General features: G+C 45.6%; 1 protein-coding gene across 2 annotated transcripts in view; it reads right to left on the bottom strand.

Annotated features, from left to right (window-relative positions):
* Positions 1-7,495: 7,495 nt before the first annotated feature.
* Positions 7,496-14,754, bottom strand: part of SYN3 (synapsin III) — a 543,258-nt gene continuing 535,999 nt past the window's right edge. For both annotated transcript variants that reach the window (XM_007975579.3, XM_007975580.3), the window contains exons 13-14: positions 11,647-11,938; positions 7,496-7,768 (exon numbers count right to left, since the gene is read on the bottom strand). In XM_007975579.3, the coding sequence (XP_007973770.1) occupies positions 7,636-7,768; positions 11,647-11,938 (425 nt within the window). In that variant the 3' untranslated portion in view covers positions 7,496-7,635. The remainder of the gene's footprint in view (positions 7,769-11,646; positions 11,939-14,754) is intronic.

The raw sequence follows: 14,754 nt of genomic DNA, 5'->3' as shown, positions 1-14,754 counted from the left end.
TTTTCTTGAGGCCTGTTACTTTTAGTAGCTTAATGTAAAGGATTGGAGTTGTTGACATTTGTTTCTGTGGTATTTTGTAATATCTGAGCTACAGGACAGCCTTTTAAAAATGTGTTCACTAGATGCCATATGGCTTTAATTGGGTTTAACAAGGTCCTCCTGAAGCTTTGTTGGGTCCATATACTAGTTCTCTGATACATTTATTTGTGGCTTTGCAATGTTACGTTGCACTATGCAGGGGATGTGTGTATGTGTGTAGTGGGTGTGGGAGGACATGGTGACAACCAGAAGCACCAAATACTATAAAACAACAAGTGTTCAGAATGCAGTCTTTTTTGAGTGGCCCTTGAGAACTCCATGGATGGTGCTGGTGTCCTGTGGATACTGGTGCTGCTTTCCATCCTCACCTCAGACTAACTGGCAGACATTACAAATCTCGCTTAGTTTAGGATATTGGCAGTACGCCTAAACCTAAATTTGCAGATCTCTCACAATAGTTTTTTAAATAATTCTTAAGACAATCCTCAAAGCATTTCCTCTTGAAAAGCTGAATTTATAGTTAGAAGCTTGTGAAGTCCTACATTCTTGTCATTAAACTGAGACTGTTGAGCTGTATGTATTGCTGGTGTATAATGAGAGGAAAATCGTAGTTTCACTGCACGATTTTCTGAGATCACCTGGATGTATTGTAATGGAAGCAAGCAAGAGTTTAGAGTGCCACAGCAACGCATCTTAGTAAGATGTGGTTCGATATCATGTCCTATGCCTTTCTGTAGCCCCTTATTTTCCCTTTACTTTTTTTTTTTTTGAGATGGAGTCTTGCTCTGTCACCAGGCTGGACTGCAGTGGATGATCTCGGCTCACTGCAACCTCTGCCTCCTGGGTTCCAGTGATTCTCCCACCTCAGCCTCCCAAGTAGCTGGGACTACAGGTACGCACCACCATGCCCGGCTAATTTTTGTATTTTTAGTAGGGACGAGGTTTCACCATGTTGGCCAGGATGGTCTTGATCTCTTGACCTCGTGATCTGCCTGCCTTGGCCTCCCGAAGTGCTGGGATTACAGGTGTGAGCCACCGTTCTCTGCCCCATTCCCCTCATTTATAAATGGAAGTTTGATGTGGCTGGGAATCAAATCATGGAAGGTGTCCTTCCAACTTAAGATTTTGATATTCTTTGTGTAAAAACTGTTGAATTCTGACTCTTGCTTGGGTCTTTCCAATTCCTGAGACCACTGCTTTGCTTATTACCTCTGTAATTCTTTCATGGAGCTGGACATTTCTTCTTTTGCTCACTATACTCAGGGCCTAGCACTAAGGCTTGCCTCTCTCCTACTCTAGGCAGTAGCGGCCCAATTACAGAGCTTCAGAGAGGAGCTGGGCGGGTCCCAGTGCTCTGCTGTGCCATATGCATGAGCAGTGCTTCTTTGTGTAGTCTTCAATTGACTGTAGAAGATGAGTGGATAAGATCATTGGGAAGTACTGGGTAAGTCACACAGAACAAGGATTTGATTTAAACTGACTAGCTTAAATGTCACTCCTGAGATTCCCCAATAGGTTACAGCACTTAGTTTCTGCTAATCCATAGCAAAACAGTACGTTAACTGAGTGCCAAAGAACTGTGATCTTGCTTCTGCTCTAGACTCAGTGAAAGACCATGGAGAGCAGACACTTAGACTGTGAGAGGATGGAAACAAATTACAGTTGGGAAGATTAATCAGTGTAAAGACAATGAAAGGGATTTAGGATTTTCAAGGATTAAAATGTGTAGCCAGGTGCAGTGGCCCTCACCTGTAATCCCAGCACTTTGGGAGGCCTAGGTGGGAGGATTGCTTGAAGCCAGGGGTTTGAGACCTGCCTGGGCAATATAGCAAGACCGTGTCTGTATATATTAAAAAAGTGTATTTTATACACATGGTGTAGAAAGAATGTTTAGTTTTAGATTGATTTCCCTTACAGGAATGCCCCACCAGTTCCAAAAAATATTTCCCAACCACTTTCTTCTTTTCCTCTTGGCCAGTCAATTCATCTCAGTACAAAGTCTGAGTGTCCACAGCTCATCTCTTTCAGCTGCGTGGAAACAGCCAGTGCGTGGAAACAGAAGGGAGCCTCTGTGTCTCTTAGGCATTGTGTTTGATAAATGGACGACTTTAACTTACTTGTTGCCCAGCCTTCCAGTTTGTCTCCTACCAAACCAAAAGTGCTGCCTTCTATTAGAGTCCAAATATTAGGCTGAAACACTTACATCAGCAGCAACTCAGGAGCCTAGGACAGCTTTTGACGGTATAATTAGTAACCAGCCAGCTTGCCCTCTCGGATAAAGGAAAAGCAGAGACTCGTGTGAAAGTGCTCTTAGGCAATGAGCTCTGCCTCCAGGATAATTAAGCTGCCACTTGTATCTGCAAGGCTGACTTACCGAGCTTAACCCTAACGCGTGACTAACCTGCATCCTTTCACCAATTCAAAACACATAAAATGAGCCACCAGTGTTTTACGAAGTTGAATAAAGCATTAAGAGATTAGTCTGCCCTAGGGCACTGGAAGGGGCAGGTCCTGAAAGGACATGGTGTGCTCCTGGGCTGGTTCGAGCTGAGGCTGTGCTGTTTGGAAACTCTGCTGTGTTTGTTGTGTGAAGCACAATCTGTGTACTTGCTTTCCTTGGTCCTGGACCTTTGCTGCCGAAGCTGTGGAGTTGTCCTGGTCTGCCCACTCCAGCTTCCCTGACCGATGCTGACAATGGCAACTCCCCTACGGCTCACAGCCCTGCAGTCACCTTAACCTTCTTGTAGACCCCGAGGAGTGGTCTCATGTTCTCATTCTGCCTCCTCCCATTCCTCTTCAGATTCAGTTTAGAAGAGGTCTTTTTGAGGTTGAAAACCTGACATTGATTTTCTGCTGCTGCTTTCTCAATTATCTCATTTTATTGGGTTTTGGTTGGTTTGAGTCTATTCTTGGGCAAGTCACTTCCATATATTGATACTCTTAGAAAAACATCCTTTTATTTCAATCTTAATACTTTTGTTTGGATTTTATTTCATAGTTTTCTAGGAGGGCTGAGCTAAAACATGTCCTGAACACCTGCTGGGTGCTAAGCAATGTGTTCTGAGCTTCACTCTCTTGACCCGTGCACAAGATACCTGCACTAGCTTGCCAGATGAGAACTTCCAGAAGGCAGCTGATGTTCAGTTTTATGGGGTTTGCTGCTGTGTTTGTTACCATGTGAGTGAAGACCTCTCATCCTCTTAAATTTTGGAAAGACAGAACTGAGTGTGAGTTCTAGCTTGAATGTATCTGAATATGAGTTAATTCAGCAGGGACTGAATGTTAGGCTAGAGAATGTAGTAACGAAGAGAATCTAGGGGGCTGATGGAGGAGAAAGGATATTCCACTGTTCCTGGAAAGCTGATTTTACATTTAACCAAAGTATAGTACCATTTTATCATGCTGACGGGAGGAAGATCTGGAAGAACTTTTCTCTGGCTGGTAGAGCTGTCCACTAAGGCTGCGTTTTTAAATCCCTGTTCATTGTGCACAAATCAAATAGGTCTTTGTTGTGTTTCAGCTTCCCCGAGTCAGCTTGGAGGGAAAATGCTAGCCTTTCTCTGGCTCAAAGTTGCGAAACAAAGCAAAAAAACAAAAAAAAGCAACGAACATAACATTTTAGAGTCTATATAACATGACTCCCCTCTCCCTCCTTTTTGCCCTTTCCCATTTCAAAATGTCACAGTTATTAAAGGTTACATTTTTGGAAGGAACACGTGCTAGCCTGTGTGACAAAACCACCATTTTGGGGTCACCATGAGGCCTATGTGCCCTTGGTTTCTATGTTCATACACAGACCAGTGGGGAAATTATTTAAACATGTTGGCTATGAACTAGTGTTATGTCATGGATCTGGATATATCTGTGCATGGTTATAAAACTCAGGATGCCCGGCCTGATTTGGAGTTTGGAAGGAGTTTCTGCTGCTGTTGTACGCAGATACTGGAGTATCTAGGAGATATCCTTTGAATGCGGAGGTGTGTCTGAGGACAAAGGACAGAATATAGGAATATGGGAGGATTTAGGCCATGTGGTCATTGTTCACGGGGCCACTAGTTTTGTTCACTAAAGGAGTGGGTTCTTAGCTGCGCTGGAGACTATAGCACACCCATACCGGTACTGTTTCTCATGCAGTGGCTTTCCCACACAGCCCAGCTCAGGTTGCTGGTCTCATTTCAAAGTGCACTCAAAGTGGGGGCATTGACAAAGATGCAGGTTCTGGGTCCTGTGACCAGAAATTCTGACTCCTTTGGTCCGAAATGAAGCTTCATCTGCCTTTGTAACTAGCTCTGCCCATGGCCATGGCCCACACGTTGAGAAACTTTGGCCAGCCTATTACCATTCAGTTGTGTGTTTTGAGCTGTCTTCTATTACTAAGTGAAAATTGGGTGAGACTGTTGAAGAGGGACGATTGCCACAGGGGTTTCCTGTGTTCTTAATCCCCTGAAACTTGTGGACCTCGTGGTTACATCCTGCCCTACAAGTTTTCTTTTACCCGTTTATTCAGGATGTCGCATAGCATTATTTATTAATATTTGAAGGGTCTACCCCTGAGAAAGGAGGGTGGATATATTTTTTTCAAGTGGAAGGAACCAAACTTCAACTCCTATAGCTCTCTGTGCTTGGATCTTGTAATAGGCTGCTCTTATAAGCAGTGCCCCATGTCCTTCTAATGGGGAAGCCTCACCTGCCCTTGTCAGGAAAGAAGGGGGAAAGGCCCAGGAACCCGCAAGTCTGAGAGGCTGATATTCTGGTTCTCTCATCGTGTGACTTATACTAGTGACCCCTATCTTCTTGGGGACAAGTCGGGAAGCCATTCTCTGGAAGCAGGTTTTCAGACAACTGTGAACCGATCACGAGATGACAGGATTTTAGGATGTGCATTTGTGAATTCCCAGTTATTATCCAGGCATGTGTGTGTGTGTGTGTGTGTGTGTGTGCGCGTTTAAGTAATGGGACTCCTAGAATCATTGGCTAGTCATCAGACCTTACGTTAATCAATATTTATACTCTCTTCTGTTCGATTTCTTTTAACAGAATAGCTTTAAAAGGTACCCGCATCTGACGTTTTGAATTTCACCTCCTGTCTCTTTTCCTCATGCCCCACTTGGCTTTCTTCAGAAGCTGCAAGGGAGCGGTGAAAGAGCTAAGTGAGCAGCAGCAGGAGGACGAAGCAAAGTTCCACCGGATTATAAATGGTCTGATCTATTCCTTGCCATCACCTGACCTCCCCCAGGCATGACTGTGGGATATTGACCCCAGGACCCCCACCTCCACCCACCTTGGGGGTCTAGAAGAACGTGTTGAGAGCGATGCCTGCAAAGCAGCAGCTTCATGTGTCTGACTGCCCACTGCATCATCTCAGCTGCCTCTGGATAGGATTCTGGGAGCTCCTGGCCAGACTCTTCTGTTGCATTGAGCAAAAAGAAGGGAGATGTGTTACTGGGCAGAGTGAGCTCCAGACATGCAGGGACTGTGCTATAACACGGAACTCAGCCGAGCATGGAGATAGACTAAGGGTGGTGGGCTTTTGGGCACTAGAAAGAGTACAGGGCCTTCAGCTGTTCACTTCTCACCTCACACAATGGCTATTTTATTTGCTGCGGATCCTCGCCAGTGTTAATCAGACCTGAGCCTACCAGTCTCCAGCTGCCAAATTATGGCTCCCAATGGTCACTGGCAGTTGACTTATCTGATCTTTCTTATGCCAGGTCTGCTACTTATTATTGAATCCCAGACCAAGGGTCTTGAACAAGAGGAGAGAGAGGACTTCTGAATTTTCCTGGGGTCTCTTGCTCTTAAATCCAGACCCGATCATGAGTGAGAGAAGAGGGCAATGTGAAGAGGACCGCCCTAAAGGCCAAGTGGCTTTCTGGCAGCCAGGTGCACAGCTAGCACTTTCGATACTGAGCCAGTCTCCAGCCAATAACCTGTCAAAAGCCAGCTTGAAGGGAGGCTTTTCTGAGGTTGAGAGTTCTGAGTGACCCAATGCCTACAGAAGGAGAGGGTCTCTGGCCCTGATGTCAGCACTCCAGTTTGGTTTTGGAGGACCAAAAAGGAGATGATTGCTTTTATGCTCCTGGGAACCTGGATAGATCTCGGCTGATTACCAAACAATCTACATTGCTTGCCCATAACTAGAAGCTGCTCCAGGTCAGAGCCACTTCCATTTTTACCTCCCTCTCTCCCCTCCCCGTGGACAGCAAAGGGAAGACATATCTCGGGTTGCAAAGTGGGAGGCAAGGGGCTAACATAGCTATGTTCTAGTATCGTGGGCTCTCTTCGAGACCAGGAAGCTGCTTCTGGCACCTACTATGTTTCTAGCACCAGGTGCTTGGTGATTTAGGTCACCCCTGAACCCTATCTAAGCATGAGGGGCAGGCTGGTACAGGGGAAAGAGCACTGGGAAGGGAGTTAGCCTACTTTTTCCAGCTCTGCAGCTAACTTACTGAGTCAAATCAGTTTGGATTTAACAAAGCTGATTTCTTTCCTGCAGGAATTCCAAAAGCCTTTGACATATATTATATACAGTGCATCTCCAAAAAAGAAATACAAACAGTAGTTCCTAAACATATTTGACCATGGGGCCCGTTTTGAAAGTGAATAACCTACCAACACCTCTCTGTACAGAGTTTGTGAGATGCCAAACTAGAAGTGACTGCCATTGCACTTCAGATCCTGTGTCATCCATCTGTTGCTTCTCTCTGGTTCCCAACAGATCCGTAAAAAGGAAACGGCATTCCTGGTGGGAGGCCAGAGAGACCAAACAGTGGTGTAACAGAATGGGTACAGGATCCTAACCTGACCCTTTCCTTGGGAGGTCCCGGGCCTCTTTCTCCTCTGTGAACTAGTCTTTATTCCTACAAGAACCTGTGATCTGCTCTCGGCTGTCCAAATACGAATAATGCTCTGAGTATGAGTGGCATTACCAGGGCCCCTCTGTTTCTGCTGTGTTCTCAAAGACCCCACTTGTCATACAGGGTCTCATTTCTTTCTTGGCTTCAGGACCCCACTAGTGGCCAAATGTGATGGGGGCCTTTGCCTGCCTGGTCTAAGGGCAAGTTTTGAGCATGGATGGAACTAGCGTGGGCAGGTGGTGAGTTCCCCTGGCTGGGATTTTCTCTTTTTTTGTTTGCAAAACACTGTTAAAAGATTATTGCCTCCTATATTGCTGCGGTCCAACTACAGTGTCTGCATTTGATGGAGGTAGGGCAAGGCCTAGAGGGGGCCTTTGCCCAAAGGTGAGCAAAACACTAATGAGGATGTGAAAATTAGCCACTGGCAGACATCTCACTTGGTTATCTGGCAGGGAGGCGGGGTATGTGGGTAGGCAGAGGGATGTGGCGCCCGTCTCTCAGGCCTGTTTCGAGGAACCTGGAGGCTCTCAAAGGCCCACCTCTCAGTCAGACAATGCTGGAATGTCACGGTAAAGGAAAATGGGAACAAATATAATCAGTTCCTGGGTCAAAGGCATTTAGAAAGTATGTTCTCAGGCCCTCCATTCTGTTCCCATCAGGAACCAAGGCTGAGAATGAAGATGAGGCAGGAGGGGGACGAGTGTAGCAGAGCACTCTTCCCCTCCCAGCCTGGATGGTGTTAGTCAGAGAACAGGCTGGCAAAAGACTTCCTCAGGTTGCGGATGGTTTCAGCCTTGGCCTCGTCTTCACTTGGGGTCCCACGCTGGGAGGTGTCGGATGTGCTGAGGCTGTTGGTCAGGGACTGAGATTTGCTGTAACAGAAAGGCAAGGGGGTTGAGGAAGACGAGGCATAGACTATCAAAGAAATGGGTCTTGGGGGCTTGCCTGGGAGCCAGATGAGCTACCCCAATCATCATAAGGTTATTAAGGCCAGAAACCAGGGATTCCAATGCTTACATGGTATTAGGTGGATTACACACATGATTTGCAAGGTGGTTATGTTCCTCATTCCTTAGGTTCAGGAATAGGGGTTCACAGAGTCAATTAACTTGCCCAGGTCCTCACAGCAAGTAATGGGGAGCACCCAGAGGTCACATTCTTTCCATTATGCCAGGCTGTTGAGGCAGCAGGCATTGCTGGAGTAGTAGCTTGGCGGCTCTCCTGCCTGTGAGTACAAACCCACTTTGTAAACTGCAATGTGCTGTATCAACATCAGGTTATAGTTATTTCCAGCACTAGTTTAGGTATCAGGAGGCCTGTATTCTAGAACCTTCTCTGCTCTTTGATGTCTGTGGCCTTGGGCAAGGAACTTACCTTCTCAGGGCTTCCTTTATCTCATCTGTAGAGCGACGGGTTCGTCCTGCTGACCCTCAGGCCTCTTCCAGCTCTGACATTCTGGACTTCAATCCCCATCTCTTCTCCAATGTCTTTATGGCTAATTCTGCCCCCCACCCCCTTTTGGAATTCTTTTAGTGCCAACTTTTTGAATGGCAGGTGCCATTCTGAGTGCTTCCCAAATGCCAGCCTGTAGCAACTGCTTGCTGAGCACTTCCCCCGTGCTAGGGGACAGGGTGTAAGATGAATATGATTCAGGCCCTGCCTCGGGAGGCTCAGTCATAGGAGGGGAGGCAACAGACATAGGAAGAGATGATGCAAATGTGTCAAAAGTTTAAGAGCTCTGCATGTGATGCTGTCATCACATTAAAAACTGGGGACTTTAAAGCAGGGACTGTCTTTTACTCCTTGCTTCCTACCCTCAGAGAGTCTTATCTAGAACAGGCACAGAGTAGGTATTTGGTGAATACCCGCTGACTCGAATTGAGCCAAATTCTTCAAAGCAGTAAGTCAGGAAATGTACGTGTTTTTAGCTAGAACACTGTAAGGTCAGTGACCAAACCTGGTTTAAGGCCCAGAGCCCGTGTCTGTCCTGTGATTAGCTGGACTGACCTTCTTATGTGGTGACAGGCTGTACACAGATAAGCCTCTATGGTGCCAGCAGCATTCTAAGCACCAACTCTACAGAAACTCGTTGCAATCCTTATAATAACCCTGTGGGGTTATTGTCCCCATTCTGCACGTGAGGAAATTGAAGCACAGCGAGGTTAGGCAACTTATGTGAGGTCGTATCTTTTTTTTTTTTTTTTGAGACAGAGTCTCGCTCTGTCGCCCAGGCGGGAGTGCAGTGGCCGGATCTCAGCTCACTGCAAGCTCCGCCTCCCGGGTTCACGCCGCCATTCTCCTTCCTCAGCCTCCCGAGTAGCTGGGACTACAGGCGCCTGCCACCTCACCCGGCTAGTTTTTTGTATTTTTTAGTAGAGACGGGGTTTCACCATGTTAGCCAGGATGGTCTCGATCTCCTGACCTCGTGATCCGCCTGTCTCGGCCTCCCAAAGTGCTGGGACTACAGGCTTGAGCCACCGCGCCTGGCCGGTCGTGTAGTTAAGTGGTAGAACTAGGATTTGAACCCAGACAGTCTGACTCTAGAGTCTGTGCTGTCAGCTGCTATTCCATATTGCCAGAAGGGCCATTTGCCAGTGTCTGTCAAACTAAAAATACATTTATCCTTTGATCCAACAATACCGTGTCAGGTTATTTTCTCTAGAGTGAGTCTTGCAACTATGAAAGTATATGTTAAGATTTATTAATTGCAGCATTATTTGTAAGAGCAAACCAAGTTTCTATTTGTGGTGGATTAGTTAGATAAATTATAGTACAACTGTACAGTGGAATACTATATGGCCATAAAAAATAAAATTCCAAGGAACCGGGTGCTCCAGGATTTATTATTAAACATGAAAAGCAGTGAGCAGAATGGTGTGGAGAGTGAATACTCCTGTGTGTGTAAGAAAATGAGGGCAAGGAGCTGAACATTTTTATTTATGCAAATATTTTTTATTTGCATAAGGAAGCACTGAAAGGACACATAGGAACTAACAAAAGTCATTTCTGGGGAACAGGGCAGCAAAGCATTGGATGAGAATCGGGCAGCAATGAGGCTTTTCAACATACATCTTTGATATATTTTATTTATTTACTTATTTTTTGAGATGGAGTCTCACTTTGTTACCCAGGCTGGAGTGCAGTGGCACAATCTCAGCTCACTGCAACCTTCACCTCCCAGGTTCAAGCGATTCTCCTAGCTCAGCCTCCCAAGTAGCTGGGACGACAGGTGTGCACCACCACACCCAGCTAATTTTTGTATTTTCAGTAGAGATGGGGTTTCACCATGTTGGCCAGGCTGGTCTCGAACCCCGAACCTCAGGTGATCCACCCACCTTGGCCTCCCAAAGTGTTGGGATTACAGGCGTGAGCCACTGCACCTGGCCTGATATCTTTTAGATCTTTGAACCATGTTAATATATTACCTATACAAAAAAATAGTTGTTAACATGATCCCTGGACTGGATGTCCTGGGTTTAATCCCAGCTCTTTTAGTTATTAACTGGAACCTTTGGCAAGTTATTTAATCTTTCTTTGCTACTTATCTGTACAATGGGGATAAGAAATAGTTATTAACTCCTAAGCTTGTGAGAACTTAAAAAAACCCAAGTAAGTAAAGTGCTTGGCACATAGGAAGTGGACAATAGCTGTTAGCTGTGAACTGTGATGATCAACATTTGGCCTTGAAGGAAGGTAGAGCTTTCCAAAGAACAACTGTTTAGGACCTCTCTTTAGGACCTCAAACCAAGAGATGGGCCTGAGGGGAGACAGGATGTATATGTGTATTGTGATGGATGGCTCACAAAAATGACTGCAATGATTCCTCTTGTCCCTGTAGCCTGCCCTTTTGAGATGTGACTTCATGGCTCCTCCCACCAAGAGTTTATTTCCTACCTCTTGAATGTGGGTTTGGCCCCGTGACTTGCTTTGACTAAAAGCATGTGATAGAATAACACTTCATAACTCCCAAGGCTAGGCCTCAAGAGGCCTTGCAACTTGCACTCTCTCCCTTTTTAAAAGCAGTTCTACCATGTGAGAGAGCTTGGCTGAGCCTTGGGGAGGAGGAGACCCCATGGAGAGAGAGAGGCCCCAACTGACAGCCAGCACCAGCAACCAGATGTGTGTGTGAGGCCTTCCTGGACCATTCAGCCTCAGTGAAGCTGCCACATGACTGCAGTTGTATGAGTGATTCCAGGAAAGTAGAGTTGCCAGATTTAGCAAATACAAATATGAAGATAAATGTGCATTTCAGATGAAAAGCTAAGACTTTTTTTCAGTGTAAGTATATTCCATGCAATGTTTGGGGCATACTTACACTCACAATCATCTGTTTTTTATCTGAAATGTAAATCTAACTGGGTATCCTGAGTTTTATCCTGTAACGCTATAGGAGACACCAGCAGAAGAACCTCCCAACTGAGCTAAACTCAGAACAGACAGCTGAACCAAAAAATTACGAACAAAGAAAATGATTGTTTTCTTCAGCCACTAAGTTTTGGGGTGGTTTGTTATGCGGCAAAATAACTGATATGTGTATACATGGAGGGTCATGGTGGTGTCTAATCTATACTCTCACCTTCTTGGGCTTCCCCAGCAAATTCCATCCTCTAGTCTTGTTTTTACCTATTTGAAGTTTAGGCAAGGCCTCGTTGGGTCTTCCTTTGTCTCCAAGTCCCTAACCCTGAATCAGCCAAGCCCTGCCTACACCCCAGCTTGATCCTATACCTTTTCCAATTCCCAAAGCACTTACTTGAGATGCGGATGGGGTGGTGCTGGCTTCTTGGACTCTTCACTCTGCTGGGAGGTGCTACGGCCCTGCACAGGGGGCCGGGGCTGTGAGGTGAGGGTGGCACCTGGCTTGGAGGCCTGGTTTGGGGAGCTGCCGCTGGATGCCCGGGATAGCTGTGGAGAGCCTGGTGACCTTTGCTGCTGTGGAGATCCAGACTGGGGGCTCAGGGGCTGCTGGCCTTGTGGGGAGAGCCTCTGCTGGGAGGGACTTCCAGATCTCTGGGGCTGAGGAGACTGAGCTTGGCGAGGGCCTCCTAAAGGGCCAGAAAAAAAAGGTTCAGTTCAATTTTTTTCTTAGGATACATATGGCTGTACACAAGTAATGTTGCTTCAAGGATGTTCATTACAGTGTTTCTTATAACGGTGAAAAATTGAAAGCCGTATAAATACCTAACCGTAAGGAAATAATTAGGAACATTAAGATACATCTGTATAATGGAATATGCTGTGGTCATCACATAGGATGTGGCTGACTAATATTAAATGACATAGGATACTGTTGATAACATATGCTAAATATTATACTGCTGAACAAAATAGAATACAGTACATATGGTTTTATTTTGGCACATACGTAAAAACATATATAAAAAGGACTGGAAAATTGTACACTAAAGCCAGTGTGTCCCAGACTTTAATGTGCATATGAATCACTGGGGATCTGGTCAAAATAAAGATTCTGATAGAGTGGGTCTCGGGCTGTGTTACAGACTGAATTGTGTTTGCCCTGTACCAATTCGTATGTCGAAGCCTTAACCCTAACCCTCAATGCAATTCTATTTGGAGATAGGATCTTTAAAGAGGTAATTAAAGTCAAATGAGGTGATAGGGTGGGGCCCTAATCTGATAGGCCTAGTGTCCTTATAAGAGGAGAAAGAAGTATCAGGAGTGTCATGTACGTAGGCACAGAGGAACAGACACACGAGGATACACAAAGAAGGCTGCCATCTGCAGGCCAAGGAGAGAAACTGTACCAGAAACCAACCCTGCCAGCACCTTGATCTTGTACCTGCAGCCTCCAGAACTGTGAAAAAATGTCTGTTGTTTAAGGCCCCCCAGTCTGTGGCATTTTGTTATTAAGGTGGCCTGAGAAAACTAATATAGGCGGGGTCTGCGATTCTGCATTTCTAACGGGTTCCCAGCTTATCCTACTTTGAGTAATGAGACGCTAAATAATCATTAAAGTGGTGAGATTATGAAGGATTTTAATTTCCTTTTTTTTTTTCTTCTCATGGGTATTTTCCACACTGAAGATGTATTTCTTTGGAAACAATGACAAGAATTAACTCTTACTTTTTGGGTTGCTCTCTCAACTTTTCCAAGAACTTTTAAAAGCAACATATCACTCGATCTAGAAAGGTCAGTAGGGAAGATACCATTTTTCTCGCCACATAGAGGTGGAGACTGAGTCTTATTAAGGTTTCCCAATTGGAAGAGGAGCCACAGAAAGCTCAAAGAGAATCTTGGTTTCTCTCTGTCACCGCACAGGGCACACAGGCTTTCACAAGCAAGCCAAGGGGCATCTAAGCTTGGGGATGTTGCAGCCACTCAGAAATGACTTTGAGTAGAATTCCAAGGCCCCCAACCATCAAGGTGCACTCTCCTCACCCTCAAATTCTGGGTGTCAGGGCTGTTGATGGTGAATTGCATTTTGCCAAAGCCGACTGTCTGCCCGCTGATCTCTTCTCCCTGCGACATGCTACTGCTGGGAGAGTAGGGTTGGGCTGGGGTGATTCTTGCCACGTTTTTTTGAGAGCACTATGGGCACGTTAGGAGACTGAAAACTAAAAGGTGCTGGACCCCATCTCTGTGACTCTGTAACAATGGGGCTTCTACTGAGCACCTATTGTCACCAGCTTTAGGACTGGGCAGCCTCACAACAGCTCTGTGGGTTAGGCATTATTTTTCATCCCCTACCCCCAGCCATGGGAGTGCTGTCCCTGGAACTCTAGAGAGAGCCACGTGTATAATTATACATTTTCTAGTAGGCACATTTTAAAAAGTAAAAAGAAATAGGTGAACATAATTTTAATAGTGTGTGTGTATGCATATATAGGTATGTATGTATATACATAATTTTTTATAGAAGAGATGGGGTCTCTGTCACACAGGCTGGAGTGCAGTGGCATGGTCACACTGTAGCAGTGAACCCCTGGGCCACCCTCCTGCCTTAGTCTCTAGAGTAGCTGGGACTACAGGCCCAACACCACTTTTTCATCATCATTATTATTATTATTATTATTATTATTATTATTTATTATTTTTTTTTTTGTAGAAATAGGGTATCACTATGTTGCCCAGGCTGGTCTTGAACTTCTGGCCTCAAGCAATTCTCCCACCTTGGCCTCCCAAAGTGCTGGGATTACAGGTGTGAGCCACTGTGCTTTGCCCCATTTTTACAGAGAAACTGAGACCCAGATATATTGTGACTTGCTTGAGATGTCACTATGAATAAGGGGACAAGTCAAGAGTCAAACCTAGATCTCTTTGACTCAAACGCCCTGTCTTGTTTCTTTTTCCTTTATGAAAACTACACCACGCAGGCTCCCCTGAGTCCTCATAACATCTTTTTTGCTAATTAAGAAAAGGCGGCTTCCTTCAGCGGAAGCAGCTCTGAGCCAGATGCCAAGGGGGCAAAGACTAGATTTTAGCCAGCCTCCCCTATCAGATGCCATGTCAGCTGAGCACATTTTCAGAAGACATGCCACCTGTGTAACCTCCATGACCTGTGGAGTCTGGTGGTCCAGACTCCACACTGGCACCAGGAGCCTCAGGTCCTGACTTAAGCCTTGCCATTAACTCGCTGTGTGACCGTGGGTAAGTCACTCCCCTTCTCTGGGCTTCCGGACCCTCGTTTGTAAAATAAGGCCATTGGACTGTACATCAAACATCCCTCCTGATCTGAACATTTTTGTGAGGTTGCGGAACACTATATTGGATTAAACTGTGGTACCAGTGTAGCATCTGATTGTATTACATGGCTTTGATTCATTACCTCTTTCATGATTGTATATCCCAGTAGATGGGAGGTCACATTTATTTCAAACACCTCTAGGGCCAACCAGGTACG

Source organism: Chlorocebus sabaeus, chromosome 19 (genome assembly GCF_047675955.1).
Source record: "Chlorocebus sabaeus isolate Y175 chromosome 19, mChlSab1.0.hap1, whole genome shotgun sequence".
Classification (NCBI taxonomy): domain Eukaryota; kingdom Metazoa; phylum Chordata; class Mammalia; order Primates; family Cercopithecidae; genus Chlorocebus; species Chlorocebus sabaeus.
This window is presented reverse-complemented; position numbering and strand designations above follow the sequence as displayed.